At 44.2% G+C, this 20,841-nt stretch overlaps 1 protein-coding gene across 1 annotated transcript; it reads right to left on the bottom strand.

The window, feature by feature from the left end:
* Window positions 1–124: 124 nt before the first annotated feature.
* Window positions 125–19,447, bottom strand: HKDC1 (hexokinase domain containing 1; the record flags this gene model as incomplete). The annotated part of the gene is made up of 18 exons (XM_082486763.1): window positions 125–705; window positions 1,363–1,596; window positions 2,361–2,516; window positions 3,210–3,393; window positions 4,396–4,495; window positions 4,588–4,683; window positions 6,323–6,442; window positions 6,531–6,679; window positions 6,989–7,293; window positions 7,998–8,231; window positions 9,005–9,160; window positions 9,732–9,915; window positions 10,543–10,642; window positions 12,037–12,132; window positions 12,909–13,028; window positions 13,118–13,266; window positions 15,629–15,791; window positions 19,385–19,447. The coding sequence occupies 18 exons, from the start codon at window positions 19,445–19,447 to the stop codon at window positions 561–563; spliced, it is 2,754 nt and encodes a 917-aa protein (XP_082342889.1). The 3' UTR covers window positions 125–560.
* Window positions 19,448–20,841: the final 1,394 nt, after the last annotated feature.

Genomic DNA, 20,841 nt, shown 5'->3' with positions numbered 1-20,841 from the left:
ACCAGTGTAGCGGAGGAGGGAGCATCACCGACCAAAGTCCATTAATTTATTTTACCTGCACATTTATTGTAAAACCTGTGAAGCATTGAACAAGTATGTTCACTAGATAGGTGCAACATCAGGATCTCAATATTCTTTGAGCCAGGCCAAGCCAAAACTAAAACACACGCAAATCCTAAGAAACTGGTGATAAACTCAGTTGTGGTGCAGTAGCTTAATTAAGCCCTTGTAAAAAGACACATTTGGGGTTGATTTTTTTTTTTGTTTGTTTCATTTGTTTGTTTTGTTTTCACTCTCCCATGTGCATTATAGATGCATTGCAGGAAGTACAGAACTGAGTAGATTGCGGTATGCCAAGACATAATGCCAGTGGGGAGCAGAAACACCTGATCAAAGTTATCAAAGGACAAAAATCCACAATCCTCGTTGGTCAAAAAAACAGCTGCTCCCTTAAAACAGGTACCTGTGTACTGGCGTCTGGCAAAGCTATCTCAAATCACCGCTCGGCAAATCTCTAGTGCACACGCCTGGCAGTGCTGAAGCGACTTGACCTCTCATTTTTACTTCTGTCCAACATTATGCAATCTTTTTGCTACTGCAGTAATGAGGGCAGCTCCCTTCCCACTTCCGTCTTCAGAAAGCATGAAAGTCACATCACACTGAGGTGCCAGTTCCTTCACTGTTTCCCGCAGGACTCTAGAAAAACTGAAAAGAAAGGGAGAGAAGAACAGATAATTTTAGCAGCTGCTTTCTGGTCTGAGATCTTTATATATTTATCTATTAGCAAGGAACCATAACCACAGCCAACATCTTCCACTGGTTCTCCAGAGCATCCCTTTCTGTTTGTTTTTCCTCCTGTTCATGAAAGAGACAAGTTTCTGTACACAATCAGATTTTAATTTCTATTTCTCCACTTTAATTTTGTACACCATGATGCCAGACATCCCCTACTTGCCTTTAGAGATCATGCAGGAGGCTCTCTTCTCCCAGCTCAAAAGCTAATGCATCTACTTCTAGGCTTTGCTTACAAAATACTGACCCAACTCCAAAAACTCAACACAGCATTCCATCTGGGACACCCAGATATTGCAGAAATCCCCCAAAACATTGGAACATAAATATTAGAAGAGTAAGTTCACTCAACACCCCAGAAAAAAAGAGCCTCCCAATAGTAACCGGACTTGACTTTGCAATTTTTGATCTATTGGCTAGGCAAGGGAAATGACAGGATGCAGAGAAATATGTTAGATCTCTATCCCCTCTCTCATTTTTTATCATCTTGGCAGAAAGCTGGTACAGCTTGGTATGTTTTCACAGTGGAAATGAGCAAAGAGCAAAGGGAAGTGGCACCAAGGTACTCACTGTGGATGGAGTTTGTACAAAGTCCCATCGACTCCAACGGTGATTTGCAAGTGCTCCACACCTCGGTCTTCTCTCTTCTTCTCTACAATAGCCGCCAGTCCTGCCCCGCAGAGCTGGGCAGCTCTTTTTGAAACCGCTCCACACACCTCTTTCACAATGATGCTGTCTTCGCACGTGCTGTCCAGACCGAGCTGCTGCAGAATTCGTCGGACTTGGAGGAGAGCGAGCCGGTCGCTGCGCACAGGGAAACACATGCCACAGCAAGGCATTAGGGGAAGCTTTGGCAGGCACGCAAATGAAAGTCTTACAGCTGAGACTCTGACATGATTCAAAGGAAACGGGACCACTTCTCCAACTCCAACACTCTCCAATTGTTTTAAGGCAGATTCCCGTCTGAATTCAGACTAAAAAGTTGCTCCTGGCATGTCCTTTGCTATGTTAGACTGTATTTCCAGAAGGCACAAACAGTAGTTAATCACCTAACTCCTGAAGTCATGAGGGAGCCGAGCCAGATCAGCCACCTGACTGTGTTATTTTTGATCTCAAGGCTGAGACACTACCTTCCAAGATTTTCGACAGCAGAAAGGGTTCCAAATAGTCTGGAAGACCACCACATTCATGCACAGATATGTAGGTAAGCACATATTCATGGAGTATTCACATATCACTGACTTTTTATTTTTTAAATAAGCACTATTTTAAGTCCTACAAGAAACACTCCAAGTATAATCATGCTTGATGGTTAAGGCACCCAAGATAACGCAGCTGTGTGGACAGGCAATGGTAATTCATATAATTACACAATAATTCTGGAACTTCCCCAGTTCCTCGGTTTTGGCTTTTATTCTGGGGATGGGAGAGCAGGGAAAAGGGAGTGTGCAAAGAAGAAAACTATAATTGACTTCTTGAAGAAAAGGGCTCTGGGCACTTGCAGAAATTATTTTCTAGAGGTGCCAGAAGACCTTAAGGATTAAACCACATAAGTCTAACAACTTTACCTCTCAATCTGAGACAGGAATTTTGTTTCAAATATGCCTCTTTTCCTGAGTGATTCTGAAATCTGTCCTCTGAACAGCAGTCCTTGTTTGGTTAGGTCGATCAAAATTTGCCTCACTATTTCACCTAGGTACATTCCACTGGTCATTTTTTCATACCTGTTATGTTATAAAAGAAAAAAAAAATGTGCTTTTAAAGAGATGACATGTTAGTTATGTTTAACATGAGTGGTACGTACACGCCTTATCAACTCTTAAAAAAGCAGTAAAAGCTTGCAGAGCAATAGCCATTGAACTTCATCTTTCAACCATCAAAAAATCTGTTGCAGTGATTTCAAGTGCAAACATTAATTACAACATATTTACCTATGTTAAAAGGTAAAAGAACCAGCGAAGAAAAAACTTGCAATATTAAACAGAACATAGCGTTAAAGCCAGAGTCCACACTGAAGCGAAACACTTCCCTGTGTCCCCCCTCCATGCATTCACAAGTGAGTCATATGTAATCAATGCTGTCTTTACCAAAGAATGGTCAAGTTCAGTTAATCCTCTTGCATGGGTTGTATTTTAATTTTGAAAAACCACTCCAAGAGGATGAACACACTTTCACTTGGCAGTGAAATTTTAAGCGCTGCACTGTTCGGTAACTGCCCTAAGGTGAAAACAGTGCTGTGGTAACAGTGCTGTGGGTTTTTTTTCCGGATACCTGCATTACTTACCATGCAACAAATGAAATGTAATATTAAAATTTCCTTTCCGATTATTTATTCATTAAGTATATTTTAAAAAGCAGCCAGCGTGTCTTGAAGACTGACTTCATCAGGCTTTTAGCATCAGGATCATCACATTTACCTCTGTTTCCCTGGGTTTAATGAGCCTTCATCTACTTCTTTGTCATATTTTGTTCTGATGTTGTCAATGCAGCCGTTGTCACCAAACCCTCCCCATTCTGTATTAATGCACATTTTTCCTTCATTCCCTTCCACTATTTCTATGTTTTTCATATCTTCCATGTAGCACACATTGCTGCCCGTTCCTAGGAGAAAAGAAGTGACAAGGCTTTAGCCAGAAAAGTGAAGTAGCAGCTGAAATACGTAGAAGATTATTGCAGCGATCATCTTAAAAGCTCTCTACTCCACATCCCAAGTTTCAAAGATCTCTCCATATCTTACAGAAGCAAGTGCTAGCCAGTAATGCCAAGAGTGCTGTATTTTATCACAACAGAACGTTACCAAGGAAAATGGGTCCTGCGTAGAAAATTCCCAGCACAGAGGAAAGACAGCTCTCTGTTACAGGTCAGAAATGGCTTTGGCAGTCATTGTCAAGCACTGATCAGCATTGGTGCCAGCCTGGTGATTGTAATGCACCACAAATCATCTTGCATGACAGCATGCTCCTAAAAGCAAACGCTGCCAAGAGCCTAGCAGCCAGTCAGGCTGCTACCAAGTCTGAAATGACTTGGCCAACAGGGCCTCATCACTTGCAACATGGGTTACATTAACTAATATAAGGTCCAGTTCTCCAAACTGAGATAGCTCGTGCACTTAGCCAGCCAGAAGGGTCTATTTTCCAACTGGGGCTTCAGATCTTACATGCTTAGATATATTTCTGGCTGAAAACTTGGAGGGACCTACTAGGGGAATCATCTAGAAAGCCCAAAAAGTTCAGAATTCAGAATCTTAAAAATATTTTCTTGTTCCAAGGCCTATGACCTGGCTACACAGTAAATATCAATACACTTGTCAAAACAAGGATTCATGCTCTATCTGCTGTTCTCATATTCTTTTCCATGTATAAATTTGTCAGGCACCAGAGATATGATAAAAAATCCAACAGATTCAGGATCCTATCTGCTACAGGCGTTATTATGTTACCTGTTGAATACCATACAAATCTGCTGAGAACTCCAAGTGACTAGTAACACCACATATCATACTCAAATAAAAGATGATGCTTTACAAACTCCAAACTAAGTTGTGAAGCCTACCACCTGCATACATGCTTTCTTTTTATAGTGGTCGCTTCAATATCACTGTACCTGCGATAAGGCCAATCTCACAGTTTGGATCCTCATATCCACACGTCATCATTGTCCCAACAGTGTCATTCACCACTGCTACAATGTCCAAGTCAAACTCCTAAAAACACAAGTCACAATCAGTAGTGGGGTCCCGGAGGAAGAGGGAGGGTGCATTAAACACACCAAAAAGAGCAGAAAAGAATAGCTCACATTTCTTCTCCTGATGGCCTCTCTCAGCATATCAACAACATCTTCCCCCTCACAGTCTGTTGCCTTGAAACCTTTTGTCCATCCCACAAGCGTTCCCTGAAACAGAAGGGGAAGAAAATCATAAGCGAAGATAGAGAGAAGACTGTATGTTCCAAGCATCAGTCTTTTCTTGTCTCAAACTTCCCCGCTGCATTTATTTTTTTTACATAATGTATTTCCCTGGAAAGCGTCTAGTGCAGAGTGTGTGCACGTGTATCTTTGTTACTCAACTGCTGATGGTAGTGACTCCAGGTTTACTCAGCTATTTATCAAGATACTGCCAACTCAGTGCCTCCTAACATTCTCATTTGGAAAACCTTCTCATCTCGCCTCCTGTGCAAAAAGCCATTGCATTATCTGTAGGGGAAAGACTGTAAAAAAATACTTTTGCTGTAAATAATTAAACACCCAACAAACACTAATGAATAATTTAATTCATGGTTAATTTTTGGGTCATTTACTGAAGGATACTCCAGGCAACACTAATTTGCTTTTTTTTGGACAGCGGCTTGGCCTGACAGAAGTAAATGTCGAGGATACACAAAGTAATTAACCTTCTGCTTGGTAACTGTCTCTGAACTGTGTGTCCAAATGAGAAAAAAAAAGAGGGCAACTGGGAGAAAAATCAGCTCTTAAAAAAAACCCTCAAGTTCTAGCAACAGTAAAAGACCAAACACACAGGACGACATACTATGGGACTCTGACACAGATGCGTCTCACTCAGTTTGCCACCACTGCTGTGGAATTTGTTTCCTCATTATTTGTCAAGACCTAAATAGGGGGTTATAGGTTTGGAAGGCATATTGAGTGGTCTCCCCACAAACAGGCAAGTCCTATTGCTAAACTCTCAATTGTGATCTGAGAATTGAGACAGAGCAGAGTAGGTTCTAAACTTAGAAGCTATTGTGAAACCCACCAGGACATAAAAACATTTACTAAAATAGCAGTCTCTCATTTCCTCAATATCCTACATATTTGACTAAAATTAAGCAGCACAACCTCCTCTGCCTCTTTGGAAATGCATCGAAATAACTGAGAATTACTTCTTCCTGAATTTTATTTTTTTATTCTATTTTTTTCTTACATCAGACTTGGAAAGATGGACATATAATATTTGTCAAAAAGCAAACCTTTCCAAGCTGAACAAGCAAGCTCATTTCTGTCCACCGACACTCGACAAAAAGAAACTAATGTAGTGCAGAAGTTACACAGTCAGAGCTGTGCAACACTGCTAGGAAAACACCCTGGGATTGTAGGAGGAGGAGGCATCTGTTATCTCTTGCCACTGAAGAGTTAAGACAGCATAAGAGATTCCTGGGCTATTAAAAGTTTGTAGTCATTTCGCTATCATAAGGACTTAATCTTTATAGAATAAAAGCAAGTAGCATCATCTCTTATGAGATACAAGTTCTACCTCCCATATGCATACGATGATAACTTCCTCATGAAACACAACTAATTTGCACAGTAGAGTAATAAAATCCCCATAAAACAGGTGAAATATACTCTCCAAAGACTAATTTGCATGCATATATATCTATCTTTTCAATCCTGTGAAGCCCTACTTGCAAGAAAACATTTAGAATAGCTTTTTGCTTGCAATCTCCAAACCAACAAGTCACCCTCACTCAAATTATGTCATTTACCAAGCAGATGCACAGCTGCCATTTCACCCATTGTGTGCTGCAGTTCATACCTTGTCAATGCTGGCTTGCCTGCACGGGAAGGAGAAGGTGAAGCCCAGAGGCAGTCGAGCACCTTTAATCCCCATATATTCCAGGAAGTCTGCTATGCACTGGACAATATGGTCAAAGAGCTGGAAGGAAAGAAAAAGCTTGTAAATCTCACAGTAATCCCATGCAGTGGGCCTTGGCTGGAGCAGCTAAACATTCATTAGAGGTTACCTCTTCCCCCGTCCCTTGCATGATCTCCAAAGGAATGGCAAAGATTTTGTTATACATTTGCACTGATCTTCTTCTCCCGCTTCTGATTTTGACCAGCAGAACCCTGAAATTTGTCCCACCAAGATCAAGGGCAAGGAACTTTCCTTTCTCTGTAAGAGAAGAAAGGTATTTCCTTTTGGTGTTTCTCGTAGTACGTTTGCCAGTCAGAATGGCATACTCTGCCACACATCCCCAAAAAACTTCATCAGCGCCAATGGCAGTACACTGCTCCCTATGGCATTTATCCCATCAGTCTGCTAGCATGGGGCTGAAGGACCAGCCAGATAACAACACAGGAAGCCCCGGTTAGCCAACATAAATCACCCTGGAATTTGCCAGAATAATTGGCATATTCCCCCCAGGAAAACAGACAAGCTACTTTCCTGCACCACCTCCAGGTGACCAGGAAATGACTTCACCTGTTCCATCTGGTGTCCCGCAGACATACGTGGGTAACATCTTTACTGTGGCACTGGCTTGCGTCTCTCGCTTTAGCCCATATTCCAGCTCAGTCCTCATTTTGTTCTTAACTTCTCTGAGAGTCTCCAGGGACAGCAGAAATGGTGCGAGAGCAGCATCGATTTGCTTGCGCTGAGCGGCCAGCCTGTATGCCACTGCTGTGACCATGGCAGCCCCCTTCCCACTGCCGCTCACAGAGAGGAGGAACCGAACATCACAGTTTGGGACCAGCCTTCTCACCACCTTGTGCAGACGTTTGGCATACCTACAGGAACAAAGAGTTTCTTTAGACTTTCAGAGGCATTTCACGCATGGTTTACTTCACATACACTTCCAATACATGCACACATCCAACACCACAAGTGCCGAAGCACAGTCAAGAGGAGTACAAGGTCAGAAACTGGTCTAGGAGATGTGTACAATGATCCTGATTTTTGGCTACTCCACAGAACCTGCACACTTAGAGTAACATGAAGATACCTCTAAACAAGTGCCAGTGCCAAGGGAGAGGGACACCGGAGAAAAGCCAGGCAACAGTGGAGAATCACAGTCACAAACAAATGATGAGAGTCTCCATTTTGAATTAGACTTCCATCCAGTTTGGGAAAAATGTTTGGCAAAGTTTCCAGTTTGGGAAAGCATAGGTTCAAAAATGGGGCAGGGGGTAAGAAAGAAAAGAAAAAAAACACAGAGTGAACTGCAAGTGTCCTGGAGTCACTTGAGGAATCAGTTGCTCTTCCCTAGACACCATTATCCCATGTGTCATATTATTCCCACCCCAAGTTCTAAAGCTCCTGAGACAGCTTTGCAATAACTAAGCCAGTCTGATCCTCCACACTCCACCAGATCTCACCCTGACCCTGCAGGAAATCCAGCAGTTCTCCAAAAAGCCACACATATATGCAGATGGAGACTCTCTACAACACCAACATTTGCCCAGCAATCACCAAGTCCTCTTTAGTTACTTACTGAGGGTGGGTTTTATAGAGTCCCCCATCGATTCCAACAGTGGTTCGCATCCTTAAGAGTTTTTTATTCTCTCTCAGACGGGTCAGTATGGCTGCTAAGGCAGCCGCACAGAGGTTGGCCGAGCGGAAGGAAATGATGGTGCAGACATGCTGAACAGCAATGCAGTCCTCTTCAGAGGGAAACAGGTTCAGTTCTGTAAGGATCTCTTTTGTGTTGCTCAGACCTTCCTTATATCTACCCCAAAACAAAAGAACACATCATCTAATGCAAGGATATTAAGGTAATACATAAATCAATACCTGCTTGTTGGCTCAAAAAGAAATGAGAGAAGACCAGGGCACAACTTATCAGGCAGCATTCTAATTGGTTCCCATAAACCAGTAACATCTTTCCCACGCTATTCCCAAAAGTATCCAGGGGAGAGACCAGACTTTTAAGAGGCTGCTTCCTGGGGTTTGGTTTTTGATGAGACATACCAATTAGCTAGCCAAGAAGAGAACAGGATAAAATATTTAGCCCACAGAAGAAGAGCACAGGAATAGATATACAGCTTCACTCAATACAATAATGAAAATTATTCCTGGAGCAACAATGAGGACCAGGATTCCCCTTCAAAACACCAGAATCTGCGAGTTTTCCATGTAGTTATCCATTAGCTGATCCAGAGTCTGTACTACATCTCCACAACCCCAGTATTCCTACACCACAGAAGCTGAAAACTGCAATAATCATCCCATGTACTCAGGTCTCCAAAGAGGTTACTTAAACAACCTGCACCTGTGATGGTTAACAACACGTTTACTACTGTGGTACTTTGCTAAAAACTTTATCTTCCACCAACTCCTACTTAGAGAAAGATGAACTTCTCTCCTAGGCAAAAGCAAAATCAAGATGAACAGTTCAGGACTGTTCCCACTACTCACAGATGATAATTACATTTTCATTGTCATTGCTGTGCCTGTGAAAGACTAACAGCCACTCTCAAACAGCATATTGCAGGCTCTTACTTTTCCATTGCAGACACATGTTTCATTTCAATCTTGCCCTTAGTAAGTAGAGCTGTTGACACTTTCCCATTGAAGAGTAGACCTTCCTTTGTCATTTTTAGCAGAACAAGTCTTACAAGTTCCCCCAAATACAGGCTGCTGATCATCTTCTCAAACCTGGAATGAGGCACAGGAAGGAGTACAGATATTCACCAGCTAGCCAGAGCTATGAAAAGTTTGAGTATGAGCACCTCATGTTCTTATGCAGGTTGGTCACATTTAAGCACGTACAAAAAGGGTTTGGGAGCTAAGTTGTAGATGGTACGCCATCCTGAGGTCCCGGGACCCAGCAACAGCCCCTCAAGATAAGTGAGTGATTAAAGAGAATTTTCAAAAGACTTGAGATCAGCTCAGCCAGTAGAAACAGTTTTGATGAACCAGGCTTTGAATATTCCCATTGTTTACCTTCCTCCTCTCTTTAGCCCTCCACAGCATCACACCAGAGCAACCACCTATTTTTAACAACACATTAGCAACGGCAGCAGCAATCCCTTGGCCTGTGAGGCAGGGAGGTGTGAAAGGTACCCACCCTTCCCGGGAGGGAAAGGTCTGAGTAGGACAGCACCAGGATCAAGCCAATTCAGGTTCACTTAACCCGATACCTGTTCCAAAGGGGCTCCTGGCATATACTGGAAACACACTCAGAGAACTCAGACTGCCAAGGCAAATCAGACAGGGAATCACTTACAATTGTTTTCCAGGATTGAGAGATCCCAGATCAAGCTCCCGATCAAACTCTGTGCGGAGGTCATCCAAAGCACCGTCATCTCCAAAGGCACCCCACTCTGTGTTAATGCACATTCTCCCTTCATCACCTTCTACCAGATCGATGTGCCTCATTTCCTCCATGTAGCATGCGTTGGTGCCAGTCCCTGTGCATGTTGGAGACAGGGCGGATAAATTACCTGTTTGTTCCAGGTTTGTTTTTTGTTTAAGTCCACAGGTTTGGGAATAAATCAGTATATTGTCTTTGGAAGAAAACATAAATACATAACCCTGTGGTACAGGATGCTCATATCAAGCCACCCACACTTGCTAAATAATCATTTCACAGTGAGTGAAAAGATTTCAGAAATTAGGCTTGACTTGTTTAAAAACATTTTTTTCTTTTTCAAATGTACTTCCATGTGCCTTTAAAAAGCCACCACAGTACACAAAGCGGAGACGTGGAAAGCATAGCATAACCTAACTGCCAGACATGAGAGGAATTCAGCTTTCTCTGGACTGACAGACAGTAATTTTCTATACAGTCAGCAGAAAAGTTTAGTATGCCGGTCACAACTGAACCCAGACAAAATGGGGACTGTGGTATTTGATGGCAATGTGATCAGCATAAAAACAGCTGCTTTACAGAAAGCAGTCAGGCTTGAAAATCTGACCATTGTTTTTTTCATTTCTTCCTGCTCTTTCCTGTACTGGGACACTGCCTTCTGCTCCAGATTTGTTAGGATTAAACAAATAAAGGGGAAAAAGCCTTCTTAGTGAACAGAAGAAATTACCAATTATGAGTCCAACTTCACAGCGTGGGTCATCATATCCACAGGTCATCATGGTTCCCACAGTGTCATTGACCAGTGCCAAAACATCAACGTCTATGTCCTAATAGCATAAGGATGGATGATTAACAGAAAAAAAATGCTTGGAAAGACTCCTGTGTGTTAAAGCAACAGCGTGCAGACATATTCCCCAGGTCGTACTTTGAAGGTCTGGTTCAGGAAAGCTCTTCAGTTGAAAGACACACTACTTCCTTTTATAACACTATCCCCACAACCCTGTAAAGTAACAGACATCTCTGAATGCTCAATTTCTTGGTCAGCCAGGATCTTTGCTTGCAGGATTTGTGTTTCCCCAATCCAACCTCGTTTGCTAGAAAAGCAACATGTTATTGGTTTGAATTTTGTCATATGCTAGCACCTGTGTATCTGTCCTTATGGGCTGCATGACAGGATAATGTCCTAGAGCCTGAGCAGATCCCACCAAATGGGACAGAAAATATACATACATAAACACAGCTATTCAACACAAGGCAATGCACCAATATCACACTCAAGTAAAAAGCCTTTCCATCAAAGCTGTGCAGTTTTCCTTTCACACTGAGGTAACTTGATAAAGTAAAATCAAAGTTATCAAAGGATTCTTGTAACTCAGACGCCAACACTAGCAGGGGGCCAGACTTCACCCAGAAAGTCTCTGATCCTTTGTTCCTGCTAAGTACAGCAAGACTGATGCAGAGAAAGACGTGAACCAAAATCAAGGCTGGATTTTTACCATCTGGGAAAACACAAGAATTTCCTCTTTGCTGCAAAGATGTCAAGGTACGGAAAGATGCTTTGTATTTCTTAGATGGTGTTACCGATAGCACCAAACATGAAAAACAAGGCTTTACGAAATATTAAAACAATGTTATTCAAAAGGTATACACTAGTTCAAAGGCAGATTTAATCACATCTTACTGCTGACCTTAAAAATTACAATCAATCACTGTCCCACAGATTGAAGTGGACGGGCAAGCACTGGTAGAGTTAGGAGTGCCATTTTGAGATGATTGCTTCCCTCTCCCAACCTTCAACTCACAAACCAGGCTACAAAACACAGCGTATATCCACATCTTACCAAGTAGGTTCACAACAGGCTCCCTTTAGCTCAGACAGACAGTGAGGCCATACTGGTTCACTGTCACAGCCAGCCTGATTTGGTTTTTTTTTGGTTTTTTTGGTTTGTTTTTTTTTTTTTTTTTTTTTTAATCAATGTGCAGTTGCCATCACTGTTAGAGTGACCTGGGGCAGCCTGAGTTGCAGCTGCATGTCCCCCTCCGTGGCTTCAGCTCAAGAGACAGACAGATCTACTATATATACAGCCATGTTGGACATTTGTTACTGGCTGTCCTTGAAGGATGTCTGACAACTCCCAAACAACCCACACACCAAGAGCTGATCTCTCAGGAGGATGATCTGGGGCCACTCAGGTTCCCCTCCTGCAGGTACAAAACTTGCCTTATGCTTCTGGAGGGCCTTGCGCAGAGAGCTGACCACATCTGTGTCCTGAACTCCTCGGACCTTGAAGTGTTTCGTCCAGGCGAGAAGAACCCCCTGCAAAGTAACAGTCCAGTGACCCAGAAGCTCCAACAAAATGTGTCATACAAACCTGCCACAAAGACAGCCAAGACAAAAGTCTGTGGAGAAGCCCACTATGTCTCTCCACATGTTAAAATGTGGGCCAAAATAAGTCATAGCAGAACATCTCACCTTGGGGTGCCTGTCAGTACAAGCACAACTAAACAGGTTCAGCAATAAAGTTTCAATCCTACAAATGCTTCTCCCTGTGCTTTGTTTAAACCATGTGTGGCTTTACTGATGCTCATCACAAACTAACAACATTACGCACAAAGCATTTGCAGAACTGGGACCCAAAGCACAGATCCCTAGAAATAAAAGAGAGGCTAGAATAAGAGGCCCCAAATTAATTGCAACCAGCCCTTCATTTCCACTTGTGGTCTCTCAAACAGCTCAGGTCTTTCCTATTTAGAATCAACTGTAAAAATGAAATTGAATGAAAGTGATTAAGAAAGAAATACACTTCAGGACACAAAAGTATGTGTTTTACAGTCTTCATGCAAGGTCATGTGGTTACTACAGAATACTTAAAGAATAGCTTTAGCTTAAAGATCATGTTGCCTTGAGATCAGAAAAGAGTGTTTGAACAGTAGTCAAGTTTAGTTAAACGTTAATGGTCATCCTCGCCTTCTTCAGAGAGCTATGTAAACATGACCCCACAAAAAGGCCACAGGGTAGCACTACGATACAATAGCTTCTCCGGGTTCTGCAAGGAGCTAGGCTTGCCAATAATATTTCTTTTTGCATCTTACCTCTTCCAGTTTGGTCTGCTTGCACGGAAAAGAAAATGTAAAGCCAAGAGGTAACTTCTTATGCTTCAAGTTTTTGGTCTCCATGAAGTCTGACAGACAGTCAGCAATGTAATCAAAGAGCTGGAGGAGAAAGGAGAGAACAGTCAGGCTGCGTCCAGCAGATATGCACACAAGCACAGCACCACCACAGAAGACCCTGCATGCCTTACCTCGGTTCCATTCCCCTGTATGACCTCCTTGGGTGTGGGATAAAACTTGCTCTCCAGCTGGCTGCTCTGCTTCCCATCATCACACACCTTCACCTGGTGGGCACGAAACTGGGAGCCACCCAGGTCGACAGCAAGGAAGTCACCCTTCTCTGCAACACAAGTGGGCAACCATTAGTGGGGGTGGCCAAGAAGCATGGCCCAGATGCCATGCTGAAGGCCACAGCCCAGGGCCCCTGCCCCACTGCGGCCACAGGCTCTCCTGCCCCATAATGGCAGGTCCTTAATTTAAGGGCCTGGAAAGATCACCAGGAAGGCTGAGAGCTGGCAACCCTAAGCAAAGGTACCAGGTCTGTCCTGGTGGCAGCTAATTTCATTTTTGCTTAGCAGTCTGGTTTTGCTCATTCCACAGCAGCATACTTTCAAGCTGCAGAGGAATAAGCTTCTCAGGAAGAGGGGCCCAAAGCAACTGCAAGGCCAACCAGAGCATGCAGGGGCTGCAAAACTGTACACCTGAAATGTGGGGAAGTGGGAGTTCAAGAGCATTACCTACATCCAGCAAAGGATGCAGGATTTGCAGCCACATGTTAAGACCGGGCCCTACTGCAGCACTCTTAGCTCAAACACGTTCTTCTGTAGCAGGAGACATCAGATGGAAGGACAGTTTGTCCTCACCGCTACAATAAAACAATTATCTATCCCACGCACAGGAGAAGGCCCTTCCCAAAAGGAAAATGCAGCAGTATGTGCATAGCCTTGCCTGATCTTTGTTTCACAGTCCAAACACCTGACTAAATTTTATCAAATCTGGCCCTGAAAGGGAAGGAAGCAGGAAATTCTACCTGTAATACCATGGTCAGATAGCACAAAGGTGAAGAGGCAATTTGGATTACTCAGTAAACTGTGACATTAGTCAGACCATTAATCCCTAAATGATTAAAAACTGATGATGCTCCAGATGGGTCATTTCAGGCAGCAACACTGAGGGCACTGAAAAATCTGAAAGTTCACTGCTATTGCAAATGGGAAAATCCAGCCAAGTTTGAGGTGTTTAAACCTGCTGAAACTTTTCTCTGGAAACATAATAACCAATAAGGATTTCGCAAGAGAGCAAAAATAGAAAAATCAATGTGATACTTTAAATAGGCAGTGTGTCAATAAGACATAGACCATCTTGACCCTGCAGCACGTCCTTGACACAGCGGAAAGGTCACGCAGGCCAGGACAGCATTGTCCAAAGTTGGCCTTGAGGAACACGAAGTCTTGCAACAGTGATGACACTACATGCAATTTTCCAAGTCTCCTGACCTCAGGGGCTCCCTGTTATTTCAGGACAGGGTCAGCGCCATGTGAGACCTCAGGACCAGTGACGGTCACCGAGATACTAAGGATTAAGTTAATATTTCTTTTTCTTTGATGAAGGTTGCAGCAAAAGGAAGAGTGCCTAGTTCCAGCCACGCAGTTTGAGGAGATTGTACATAATTTCTCTCAGACATCCTTCATTTCAAGGGACCAGCTTCCAAATGTTCCCTTTATGCCATTAAAGCTGTTTTTTCTCATTTAATTGTAGGAAAATTACCTTCAGAAGAAATAAAGTCCTGTGGAAATGAGGTACAAAGCAAACATTTCTCTTAAGTTTTCTGCACAGCTGCTATACACAGAGCCCTGCACAAATTCACAGACTTGGTTAAACCTGGGAAAAACATAACTTTCTGTCAGCTTGCACTGGTAGGAGCCAACTGAGCCAGGAGAGTTATTTTGGAGGTGCGTACTTCTCCCTACAAGACAGGCTTTGAGATCCTGCCTCACCTCACATCCTCCCAGAAGACACCACTGCACTTTCTCCCTCTCTAAGTCTCAGGGTCAATTGAAAACAAGGATGGAGCTGCAGAAGCAGAGCAGGCTGTTTCCTGAGAGACCCCATCCAGAAGCAGATTTTCCCAATGCAGAAGGCAAGGAAGAGCAAGAGGGGATCACTTATGGTGGCAATAGAGAAAACAGTGCAGAGTTTGCTGTCAGAAGCCGAGAGGGGATCACAGTCCCAAGAACGCAATGTTGCTGCCACTTTGCAATCTGAGGGGCTTCACTGCAGCATCCTGCATTCCCTGCAGCTCCATGAACGCCAGGGCCACAGCAATGCCCACACCCGCAGCACACTGCACTGCAGGGTCTGAGCTGTAGAGGCTGCCCTTGCCGTGTCCAGCCGCAGCTCCTGCAGGGAGGCCTGTGCTAGGCAGTTTTCTGTACTCAAAAAAACTACTGTATTCTGAGCACTTACTAAGTCCTTTCCTCAGACAAGCAGCACTAGGTCAAAACCCACCTGGTACAGGAAAGAAAGATCTCTGCCAACACTCCCCCAAGCTGTTGTCTCCTCAAAACACAGCTGGTTTCTCAACATGAGATAGGCAGTAGTAACCCTAAGCCCTCTGTCTTTGCTGTTCTGTCCTTGAATGGTGGCAGCAACCCATCATCTTCCTAAATCAGCACTGCTGTGATGGAGCAGGAGGAACTCACCTGAGCCGTCAGGAAGTGAGCGCACGAATGATGGCAGCATTTTTACTGTTGCCGTGGGGTTCGTGTCTTTCCCCAGGCCCTTCACCATCTCGGCCTGGAAGCGAGCCATCACGTCCAGCAAGACATCATCGGAGAGACGCATGTGATACAGGTACCTGTCAACCTGGAAAGATGAAAGGTGTTACTCGGGAGGCATTCAGGCTCCCCAGTGCTCAGCAGCTGCCTGGGACAAGCACTGCTTTCACACTACAGGAGGACCCTCCTATGTGTACTGGGGAGGTTTCCTTAATCTCTGCAAGCAGAGAAAGCACAGGAACTTCCCAGCCACTTGCACTGGTTTTCTAGCCATCAGGGGTGCAGTTTGGCATGAAGCATCTGAAAATCCTGAATTCCGATTCCAGCAGCACCCTGCATTATGCCAAACAAGAATTACTATGCTCATTCCCACCCATTTGATGGACATGACGCTAAACAGATCCTAAGAAGACAAAAGAATTCCTTTCACATATATAACAAACTGAAGCTGAGCATACCACCTACACAAACCCCACCTCTCTGATCCTATAAGTTCATTTCATTTTTAACCTCAGCACCTAAACTCCCATGATCATCAGTGCAAGCAAGCTCCAGTACACTATCAGAACATGTACTCTTATAAAAAACGTGTTTTGAAAATGTTTAATGCAGCCTTGGTGAATTGTTGTCAAAACATTAGCTGTCTTTTCTGATGGCTCAGTAACTTGCCAACATACATAAGCCTATGAGACTTGTTTGAGACCCTGACAAGCTGTTTTTACATCATTCTCTCCTTCTATACATGTAATGAACTAGAACTGCAAAGTACCTCGACCTGGTGAGAATTTGACCTCTCTGAGTCAGGACCATAAAATGCCATCAGTACCCAAGCGTGTCAGCCACAACCTGAAAACATCTATTCAGCTACTGCTTCACTCCACAGACAATTAAATTTGTTGGCATGCCAGGCTGGAGCTCAAAGCCTTTTTCTCACTCCAGCTCTGCCCTCCATTCTCTTGTGATTCTAGGATTACATCTAAAACACATTTTTGGGTGCAATCAATATCCTTTCTTACAGGTCTATAACTATAATAATTCTGTGCTCCAAACAGCGGGATGTCCCCTGGAGGGTAATCCATGTTAACATTCTACTCCCCATGACATGAGATTCAGGGCCAGAGGCAGTGGGCAGGGGAGAGAGGTGGGACAGCTTCCAAAGCTTTGCTAGTACAGACACTCAGCTCTTGCACCATGGGCTACATTATTACGCTGCTTTATCTGTTCAGAGCATTTCATCAGTCCCATTTACATAGGGAGATCCGGAGGGTTGGCAGAACATGAACAAAAGTCCCACCAGCTACAAGGCAGGATTTAAAAAGTAGCATTGTTTAAACAGAGGAGAACACAGGTTGTAGATAAATTGGCCTCGTCCGCAATTTGGACTGGCCATCTATATTAATGAGGCACAAACTAATTACCTATTCATAGTCCCATTTTAAACCGATGGTCAGCAGCGACCCACCTGAAAGAGCCTGGACCCTGAAAGTAACTCCAGCACTTACCTAACAGCAAAACACACACACACACACAGAGGAGTCTTAAACTACAAGATGCAATTGGCAAGGAGCAGCAGCTGCCTTTAGATACAGCTGTGCCTTGAAAAGGCCATTATTTAGAAGTTTCTTTATAGCTCTCGTTTGCACAAGCACTTGATTTCCTCCAGGCCTTTGTTGAGGCCCCATCACTGTGTAGGATCCACCATCTCAGCCCAAGCACCACCACTGCTTTTTTTGGGCATACCAAAAGGAAAAAAAAAAGAAAGAAAAAAAAAAAAAAAAAACAATGACTGCAATGACCGGAGACATACAGCACTCACACTCTCACACAGACCCAAAAAACCTTGTGACAGAAGCCCCTAGGGGGGAAAAAAAAACAAAAAAAAACAAAAAAAAAAACACTAAACAGTAATAAAATTGACCATGTCTGTTTGCAGAGAACATGTGCTAGCTCCCTGATCCCCACAGAAACTGCATTCCCCACCTTGTTTACCTGCAACCAGAGGAGGAGACAGTCCTCTCTGAGGAACTAGATAAGGCAGAGCCCAGGAAAGCCGGCTGACTCTCTAGCCTGATTTACAACCAGAGCCAGGGGCTTGCTCACATACCATTTGCTTGCAAATACAGGAATGGCCAGGCCACGCATCACCAAACCCTGTGTTGCTGCCCCGCTCCCACTGCACAAGGACAGTCCTTGTTTTCAAGTGTCTTGCCTCAATTATGGAAAAATCACTGTTCTCATGGCAGGGAGGCTCTTGTTCTTGGGACCAGAGAGCAAATAAGCCTGGGGAGTGAGGGGTGGGAAGGCATTCCTTCTTTCTAATTAGGGAGAAATCAACTCTGCTCCATATAGCCTACCCTGGGCTTCTTAACTCCAAAGAGCATGTGGTTTCTTGCCTTCAGAGAAGAAGAGAAGCTCAGAGAGAGCTTCTTAACTCCAAAGAGCATGTGGTTTCTTCACTCCACCCAAGCACTGTTCCACAAAGGTTTCTCCCTTTCTTAGTAAAAAGCAAGAAGAAATAGTGCTGCCTAGATGAGAGGTCTTAGACCAGATCCTGACACAAGGAAAGGGTATTGGAGCCCCCTTCTGATCATATTAAATCCTGGGGATAAAAAGGGCTATTACTGAGAGACAGTCACAGACATCTGACTGTTGAGATACCACGACCTCTCTTGGACCGCTTCTTTTCAAGGCAGACTTAGTGGAAGAAGCCCCCACTAAGAACAAGCCACTCCATGTTTAAGCAAGGGCACAGAGAAGACAACCCAGTGTTGCTCACTTTGCTGATGAGCTCAGCAGTGCAGGCGGATCTACCCACCAAGACCTTGGATCTCCCGCACCGCCACGCGTCCGCAGACAGCCCCGCCTCCAGCTGGCTGGAAAACAAAAGGACAGAGCTTGGCAGCAATGGCCACCAGAAAGCACTCAATGGAGACGCCAGGAGAACAGAGGACCCACAGGGGACGTGTCTAGAATCTAGAGGACCTCTGACCCAAGAAGCTTACAGGTCCCATGTGGTCTTATGATAGTGCACCAAAAACCCATTGCAGCATGGCCATGAAAGTAGATTAGGGAAGAGCAACCATTAGACAGCTCACTCCCAGTACTGATGGCTTCAGATCTGGGCCATCTTGAGCTTTTCTGACTGTAATGAAAGGTCACATCTGTAAAAATCAGAGCAATCAACCAGGTTTGGACAACCAGAGAGGAGGCACAGGCACTTCTCCCACACCAACACTAGCTGGAACTGTCTCTTGAGTCCCAGAAGACCTGGCCCAAAGACCCCCAGAGTTTTCCTTACCCATGCTACAATGTGAGTGACTCCGATTCCTACTCAGCTTTAGAAATCCCATCCTTCACGCTATACTTGCAAAGTGATTCAGCAAGAGGTTCCTTTCTGCACTACACCACACCATGCCAGATAAAGTTTAAGCACCACTTTTCCTTACTTAAGATCATGTGCTCCATTACTGGAAGAGAACTTATAACTGCGCAGGGAAAAGCACTAACCAGACCTATTTTCACACTTGTGAGATAGTTTAGGGTCCAAATAATTCTTACCCTATTTGGCTGTATGGCTTTAGTAGATAACACCATTATCTAGTCTGCATTACGTACTGCAGACCCCACAGCATCTGAGTAACACAGTTCTCAAAATAGGAATCAGCTAACGCTGCATCTTACCTTTTTTATTTGATCCTCTTTTAGCTTTGTGAAATGGAAAGCTAGCAAGTGGACGGCAAACATTTTCTTGAAGCAGATGGATTAATCAGTAGTGACAGAGCTGTTGTGAGTAACTCCAAAGCGACAGGTCTTTATTCACGAAGCTGGAGCTAGAGAAACTTCAGCTGAGGCATTTCCCTCAGGGTGAGATAGTGGAGTTCCTGGGAAATTGAGTCCAGAAATAAATCCATCCAGTGTGATCGGTTCAATGATTAAACTTCTGTCTCTTTGTATCACCCCCCCACATCAACCCAAAGTCCCTCCCTCCCCAGCTACACACTTCATTGTGCCAGAGCAGGCACCTGGAGAGCTGCCAAGCTGAAGGGGAGAAAAATCGATTTTGTCACTGCCCCACTTGGGAATTGTTACCACTTCGCAATGTAGTTGCTACGCAGCCTGCCCTGCTTTGCCCCTCTTCGTTCCCAGGGGGCTGACAAGCTCCCACCAGCACAGCGTGCAACACACTGGTGCAGGGAACCTGGAAAGTTAGAGAGGATTTTAGGAGGTTTCTTCCCTCTGCTCAGCGCTCCCACTTGTGAGACAAGCTCTTCTGCATGAATTAACTCCGCTCTAGTTCCACACAGTGCACCCTTATCTGCAGCTTTTTTCCAATTAAGCTTAAGCTGTGTAAAAGAGCGAAGAGACACACAGACCCCTGCCCCCCGCTGAAATACCTCTTGCACAATTCCCAGCAGAGAGGTTTTGTACAGATCATTCTCCCTTCACCCCTCCTGAAGACAAAGTTGCAGACCAACGCAGATCCTCAGTATTGCAAAACCTGGGGAGGGGACAGATTTACCTGGCAGCCAACAGGGTTGCTATCAGACTGCCTCACTTGATAAATGCCTTTAAATGGGAGCACAGAGTGCCAACAGTACGAGCGGCTTCCTTACACTATCAGGGTTGAATTTGACACAGCCTTCAACCATTAATCTCAAAAGTTCATTCTGAATACACAAGTGTTTCCAGGATTTTGTCACTGTATCAAATAATACTGACTACGGAAACATCATCCAAAGGACACTGATGTGGAATGTAGACACAAAGGAAACAAACAAGAAAGAGTGGGGGGGGAGAGGAGGGGGAGGCATTCTCATGTGGTAATTATAGGGTCACTCTCAAGCTACACCTACACTGGGTGTGTTTCCCCCCAGTTACTGTTCAGTATTTCAGCTGGAACTAAGTACACTTACTGCAGTGGCAGACAGTTGCCACCAGAAATTTTGCAGAACAAGATTACAATTAAGAATTATTTTTATGTATTAGAAAAACAGCCTCGGGCAAGGTGGAGAAGAGGGAGATGGGAAGGGGGGGGGGGGGGGTGCCAAGTAATGAAAGGAAACACAAAGAACTACTGACCAGAAGCAGAAAATTGTCTACACAGATCCAGAGCAGGGCAGAAGCAGCCGGTTAGCAGA

Source organism: Vanellus vanellus, assembly GCF_965231255.1.
Source record: "Vanellus vanellus genome assembly, chromosome: 7".
NCBI lineage: Eukaryota > Metazoa > Chordata > Aves > Charadriiformes > Charadriidae > Vanellus > Vanellus vanellus.
Note: the sequence above shows the minus strand (reverse complement) of the source record. Positions and strands in the feature narration are given on the sequence as shown.